At 37.4% G+C, this 7,774-nt stretch overlaps 1 protein-coding gene across 1 annotated transcript in view; it reads right to left on the bottom strand.

Annotated features, from left to right (window-relative positions):
• Positions 1-2,929: 2,929 nt before the first annotated feature.
• The window catches only part of AP1S3 (adaptor related protein complex 1 subunit sigma 3), a 75,352-nt gene continuing 70,507 nt past the window's right edge, over positions 2,930-7,774 (bottom strand). The window contains exon 5 of the mRNA XM_027873718.1: positions 2,930-3,555. Coding sequence (XP_027729519.1) covers positions 3,520-3,555 — 36 coding nt within the window. The 3' untranslated portion in view covers positions 2,930-3,519. The remainder of the gene's footprint in view (positions 3,556-7,774) is intronic.

Below are 7,774 nucleotides of genomic sequence, written 5' to 3'. Positions count from 1 at the left end.
CAACAAAAATTTTTCAAAAAAAAATCGAGATGAAGAAAGACATTATGCAGAAGGTGGAAGTCAAGAGGCAGAGATGAAGACAGGAAGAATTCAGGCATATGGAAGGGACAAAGGTAGTGTCAGAGGAATTTGGACCCAGGTCCTCTGATTCTAGAACTTCTGCACCACTCTTTCCACTGCAATTGCAAAAGAAATCAACGTTGCTAAAAAAAAAAAAAAAAATCACTTGTCTGAAACATCTTCATATAGACTTACTGGGATAAACACAATGCAAATCAATAATCATTTAGCATGCACCTTATTTGTGCAGTGCACAAACAAGAATGTATTAGAGTTGTTCCTCTGAATATACCTGTAGTTCATTTTTATGAGTCAGTTTTTGCTGAGAAAGGGAGGTGGAACAAGGGAAATCTTCTGCTATTATAACAGAAATATTGAGGTCATATTTGTATCATACAAGGTCCAAGAGCAGATATGGTAATTAATGAAAAAAGGTACTCTTCTGGTGACTGGACAACAACAGAATCATTTGTAAGATGGCAGTGCTTTTGTCTATAGTCACTGGAACAACAAAGGAAAAGAGGCAGCAAACACCTTTCCATTCCCCTTTCTAAAGTGAAGTGGTGTCATCTTGGATTTCTACAGCCATTGCACAACAGAAACAGATTGGCAAAAAAGAAGCCCTCGGCTGGTCAGAAGATTATGTTAGCTAAGAGATTAAGTGAATCTCATTCCTCTACCACTTGACAATCCTTTAAATATTTGAAGACTGCTATCTCATTCCCCTGAAGTCTTCTCCATCCAGACTAAACATTCCAAATTCTTTCAATCTTTCCTCATATGACATAGCTCCCAACTCTTCCCAATTCTGGTCATCTTCTTTGAGCCTGCTCTGGTTTGTCAACGTGCCTCTTAAATACTATTCATAGAATCAAACTCAGCAGTCCAACTTTGGTCTGGCCATTGCAGAGCATTGTTGCACTCTCAGTTCTCGTTTTAAACACTTAATTTTATAGTGATTTGACACAACCTTTTTTATTATGAGGGCAGGAATTGCTGTTTTCATCTTGCTTTGCATTCAAAAGAAATTCAATATTTGTTGTTCAATAAGCTTAGGGCCTTCCTTCTCTGTGATGCTCCAGTTGCTAATAAGCTTTCTCTCCTCAGTTACTTATCCATATAGAACAGCACCTTGTTCCAAAAAGGTATTTAATAAATGTTTATTGTTCTCTGTCTCTGTTTCTCTCTTTCTTTCACTCTCCCCACCACCCTACCCCAGTATATGGATACCAAATTTCCAGTTGATTCTGCAGTGATTTCTCAAACACTTTTTCAGTTGACTTTCAGTCGTGTTGAGAACACACCCTCACCTGCAGCAGATCTTGACAAAAAAGGATCCTACTACACTTTTATACACCTAGTATATCCTCCCTAAATATCAATGAGACTCAATGTCAATTAATACTCCTCAGAAATCTGGAAGATTGTGATGGGGTTTTTCAAAGGATTTACAGAGAGACCATCCTTGCAAAATTTCGTCTTTATTTTCTGTAGGTAACAAAGCTCTGGATGATGATTTTTAACTATGAAACTGGACAATGAATGCTCCAAGTATACAAGTGATGAAAAACAGATCAAGCAAAATCTCAGCTTGACATGTTGAGTGAGGTTAAGTGATTACTCAGGGAAACAGATATGAAAATCAGTAAACATTTCTAGTGCTAATGTGTACAATGTTTATAAATGATGCTAATTTGGGGAAAAAAATTTTAAATGAGGGGCAGCTAGGTGACGCAGTTGATAGAGTACTGGCCCTGGAGTCAGGAGGACCTGAGTTCAAATCCGGTCTTAGACACTTAATACTTACTAGCTGTGTGACCGGGGCAAGTCACTTAACCCCAATTGCCTGAAAAAAAAATAAAATAAATCTAAAAAAAATTTTTAAAAACTTAAATGTATTAATTCACCTTACCTACTATGTTTCTGTCTTATCAACCAGGAATTTGGGTAGTAAATGTGTGCACATGTCTACTAAGGCAGACAAAAAGTAATTTTTAGTGTCAGTAAATTCCTTTAGAAGTTATCCCATCCAAAATTTCCTAAAGACACCCACATAGTAGGCAGATTCATCTCCCAGGAAAACTAACCATGAGTGTCCCTGTAATCACTGCAATATGAGTGAACTTAGACCTCCAGACTAACACTGTCCAGGCACTAAGGAAAACACTTGGTGCAAACTAAAATGCAGAAAAGTCCTAAGATGTTAGAAAATTGTGACTGAAATGTACAAAATATTTACTAACTGGAGGCTTTCATCTGAGTATGCAGATGTCTCATTTCGATGGACACGAATTCTCTATGCATCCAATGAGACAAGTACTCACACCACAGTCAACAGTAAGAATTGATTGGAGTCCCAGGATATTTTACTGTGTGCATTAGGGAAGCCAACTCAATCATCTTATCACATCTCTCAAGGGAAGTCATAGACACTGTCACTTAAAGCTTGAGTTGTTTAAAAAAAATAAGTTATAAAAAACATTCTTGTAAATTAGTAAATTTGGAGTATAGGCTGGATTAACTAGCCACTCAACTCCCTTCTAATCTGAAATTCTATGATTTGTGTGAATATACAAATTGGGATGCTTCATATATTTTACAATTCTGACTGCCAAAATTTTATTGGAACAATTTCATCCTAGAAAGCTGCTCCTGAAGATTTCGTTTTTGTTTTAAATGATAGGTAGTTGTGTTTTTGTCACTGCAGTTACTTCCCCAAAGTCAAGCCTGAATAAAAAATTCAACATAAGACAGTCAAGCCTGCCATAATGGGCTAAAGATTTGTTGAAGTCTTACGCATATATATACATACACATACATACATACATACATACATATATATGTGTAAGATTTCAACAAATCTTTAGTCCCGTGTGTGTGTGTGTGTGTGTGTGTGTGTATGGATACATGTATACACCCACAGACACACATATATATAATATGCCTACAGTTGTCTAATAATTGATCTTTTATATTACTTTCACATGCACGAAATCATAACAAAAAAAGAACTATGTAGTTAGACAAAAGTATTATTTTAGTCCAAGATAGGCAGTACATTCATAACTTTTATAAAATGTTACCAACTTGTTCTTTGAGAAGACTAGCAAAAATATAGCATAGCTCATTTCTCAAAAATATTTTAAAATTATTACTTTGCTGGTAAAAATCATTGTACAAATAAAATATGCAATCTAGTGAATGATGGTTGTTTTAAGTTCTGGTCGAGAGAATCCATGTACAGAGAATAATATAGATATGCACCTGTTACAAGTATGCTACAGTTTTAAATCTTGCTAGTGAACACAGTATCCCAAAGTATCCAGGAAGTTTCACGTGAAATCCATTTAAGTTATTTTTGGCATAAGGCTTTGGCACATCAGAAAAGAACCACACCCAGCTGAAGTTTTGCAGGTTTATGACATGCAGCATCATCGGGTTGTCAAGTAGATTTTTCAGTTAAAATGCAGGTTTGCTCATGTATTCTTCCATTGTCTGAAAGAGAAAATGAAATCATCAAAATTATTCAGAAAAATCACAACTTTCAGTTCAATTTGCAGTATGAAAATGAACATTCTAAAAGGTAACTTTCTATTTTAAAAGACAATATTCTATTCAAATAAAGAAATGCCAGGTTTGTAAATTTGTTATTCTCATATTTATTATGTGTGTGTACATACACACACACGTACACACACACATACATATCTACATACACACATATGTTTATACATGTTGAAGGATATATACATGTGAGGTGAAATAGTTTATTAGTAGCTCTATAATGTTCCTAGACCATATATTCTGAACACGGTTAAGAAACAAAGGACTGATGAGCAATGTGCTAGCCACAACATCAATTTTAGTAGTAATGTTATTACCATCATCTACACTAAGATGGTCTTGAGGGACCCATCCAGGCATATTGGATAGGAAGGCCACAAAAGTATTCATACAACTGTCATCACCTATACATAACAGGCCATCTAATGCACGTTTCTAATGAAAATGGTATTCCTGCTACCATTCAGAATATTACACCTTGACTTTTCTTCTCATCAGTCAAATCCCTGATGTACATAGCAGCAATAAAAGTACAGAGCCAAAGAGGTGACTCAGAGAAAGACCAAGAGCGAGTGGACTTTGCTATAAACTGCACTCAGCCAACCACACTGTATTATGGCAATAGTTTGACATATCCAAGGGACTTTGGAGTGGTAAAACCTCAGCTATTCAAACTCCTCCAGGTATAAGTAATGGAAGATAGCCAAGGGTTCTTTAAAAATGGCAAAACTTTCAGCTCCTTCCATGCCCCACTACCATGTCAATCTTTCCAAAAAGTCCTATATACTTCTCTGCCTTCTTTAAATGGCGGATGCTGAACACACTTTAAAATTTTTTAAGAGTCACCTTCTTAACAAACAAGGATTGTGATGTGTTGAATTTGTGACTGTAGATGCTGATGAAAATGTGGATGGCATGGGACATAAATCTGAATGGATACTGACCCCAGCAACATTTCTGGAACTTGAATCCTTGAAAAAGTTCCTGGAGCCATATTGAAGTTAGTGGGTTTTTGGTTTTTTGCTCATTTATTTTTTTTTAAATCAAGATGGAGCAAAGCATGTGCAGCTTCCTGACCTCTTGGGTTGTAGGCCACCGCTGCCTTAGCTGCAAAACCAAGGAGTAAATCAAAGAATGACGGAGCCTTCTTCTCAGAGAATTTTTTCATCCTCAAATAAACTGGCATCATCATTGTTGCTATGATCAGAGTCCTGTGATTTATCAGTACCCTTCAAAAGGCATCTCTGGTTTCTGCATCAACAACAGTTCCTCGATGGTCTATACCCAAACTTCCATCTCATTTTCAGAGCTTGCCCAAAGAGTATGAAAAAAAATCTATTTTAAGAATTTATGCTAGAGTTTTGGAAGAGGGCTTACTCCAAAGCCTAGAGACTATTGATCTTCATCAACATCACTCCTATTTTCATGAGGTTAGAGTTCTGCCAATGGACCCTGGGTCATATTTTTCTGCAAACTCTCCATAATGTTTAAGTTTTGTAATAACATTTCATATTTTGACTAACACCTTGGTCCACAGGTTCAATCAGTGAGGGATGTAGGGTGTGGTTGGGATTAGGGGACAATGGTAAAAAAAAATGACAAAAATAGTCTCTGATGTTAACTCTGCCTCCTCAGGGTTATGCTCAACAATTACCTGTCAATAGAGTAAGTGGCACATTCAAGCAGCTTGTGGTTCTTCAACGGTCTTTCCAAATATTTATAAAAAGATGACAGAATCATCCGGGGGAGACATCTTTGTCCAACCACAGTAAACAAATCATTTGTGCCTTTGAAAAGTCTAGGATGAGGAAATTTCCCAAATGCCCCAAGTTCAATAGAAGCCTCATGAAGGAATGAAACTGTCCCTGGAATCTCCAAGGTTATGTCAGTGATCTCTAGCTCTGACAGATCTTATCAAACTCAAAAGACCTCAAGCACATCACACTTCAAGAGACAGCATTCTCTTGGGGGTGAGGCAGCCTGTATCAGTGAAAAGAGGCTCATCACCAGTTGGTTCATCACTAACTGATGATTGGGGTGGGGCATGCAAAAGAAACCCATGAAATCATTTCCTAAGGCATGGAGAGATTCTATTCTTTTTCAGTGAAAAGGCTCCTAACAAAGATGAAACCAAGGATCTTTGGAGGTACATACCACTTTATAGCTTACATCCATTCTCTCATTTGATCCCCATTTTACACATGAGGAAAGTGGTACTCTGAGTGGCTGGAAGTCAGAGAAGTAAAGTGACTTGGCCAAATTTATATGATTAACCCAAGTCCTCCGTCTCCATAGTCAATGCTACTTATACTACACTACACCGATTCTACTACCATTGACTGTTCTTTTGGGGCCCTTTTTTTTTTGGTGGGGGAGGGGCTCAAAAGCCTCGCTTACCCTTACATGAGTTCTTTCATACCAACAAATTTTGAAGCTTGAGTCTTATTATATGTAACTCATAACACAAATCACTGAAAAAAAAAACTGACCCACTGACTGAAGTTCAATCTTGAAGTCTTCTTGATAAATATTACCCTCTACAATTCATGTTTAGCACCACCTAGAAGTCACCTCTAACAACTGAGTTTGGTTCATGTCCTGAAACCACCAAAGTTACCAAAAAATTGTCATGTAGAGCAAGTTTATTACAAAATCCATAAGAAATAGAAAAGGGGGTAGTTATGGATAGTAGACTCACAAATGAGCCAGTGGGATAGGTCATAGTCTTGCCAAAGGACTCAACACAAATAATTCAAGTCCCAATAGCCTAGTGCATTACCAGGGTGGGTCCAAAGACCAGCTCATTGTGAGCAACCTTTACTCCAGTTCCTGGCCACTCTTGAACTGCCATTGCCCAATGTGCCTCAGCACATTACTCATCTTTCAGCTATGGTCTCCTTCATTGCCACCATTTACCAAAAATCCACCTCCACCCTCCTCATAGTTCATCCAACAATACCAACTCAGCGATTTCTGGGCATTTTCCATGGGTCCTCAGTTTTTGAGGAAAGTCAGTCCTTTTCTGTTAATGTATGAATTCCCTGCCTCTTTCTTCCAACCTTCACAGTAAGCACAGGGAAAAGGAAAAAGGAAAAAGCCCAGCAAACTGCTACTGGCTCTTTACAAATGCTTGCTAGAAATATGACTTTGATTAGGACCCTGAATACAAAACTTTGAAAGTAACTTCTTAAAATAACTCACCTTTAACTTCAACTAGAAACGGAACTATCAAATATCCTACAAGGTCATTGTTTCCTACAGGGCACAATTCAGAAAAAAAACTGGCCTGATATCATCTAAAGCTCAATCCACCTCAATAAACTCATCTCACCTTTAAAAAATACTACGGGATGGACCCCAAGAGCATCATGTTTCAAGAAAGGTTATGTGCACTGGATTTCCAAATCACTAGTTCATGAAACATCTTTTAAAATTATTTTCCTATGGCACACACATAAATACAAAGTAGACATAAATTGCAAACCATTTTCTAAGGTTCCTAGAAACCATTTGTAGGAAAAAACAGTAGCATGTATTTATATAACAGTCACTTTAAAGTTTTCAAAGCATTTTACCTATATTCATTATCTCATCTGATCCTTACAACAATTCAATAAGTAATATAGGTATTATTATTATTACCATCTTACTGATGGGGATAACAAGTAAAATGAAATACAAGGTCACAGAACTAGTCAATGGAAGAGTGAGGACTCAAATCTAAGTCAGTTTTACTTCCACTGCCCCAGGGAACATGCCAGCTCTTTCAGGGCACTTGAAACCTAGTAACCTCAGCCTCTATTCACCCTAGTATAGATATACCAAAGAGGCAGAAATCACTGATCATCAGCTCAGCAGTTTATAAATTTGTTTCCTAGGAAGACCTTGCCTAATATTGATTCCTTTCTCATAGGTCTCAAGAGACCATTAACTCAGTTGGTCTCTTGCTTCCAAATCAACTTATTAAGGACCCACCTTGTACCAGTCACTGTGCCAGGCCCTGGGAATACAAATTCAACAGTTCCTTCCTACCCTTAAGGAGAGAGATAGAAGATGATAAAGAAGAGAGAAATAAGAAAGAAACATGGGAAGGAAGGAAGGAGGGAAGGAAGGAAGGAAGGAAGGAAGGAAGGAAGGAAGGAAGGAAGGA

Source organism: Vombatus ursinus, unplaced genomic scaffold (assembly GCF_900497805.2).
Source record: "Vombatus ursinus unplaced genomic scaffold, bare-nosed wombat genome assembly UNPS02014802.1, whole genome shotgun sequence".
Taxonomy (NCBI): Eukaryota; Metazoa; Chordata; class Mammalia; order Diprotodontia; family Vombatidae; genus Vombatus; species Vombatus ursinus.
This window is presented reverse-complemented; position numbering and strand designations above follow the sequence as displayed.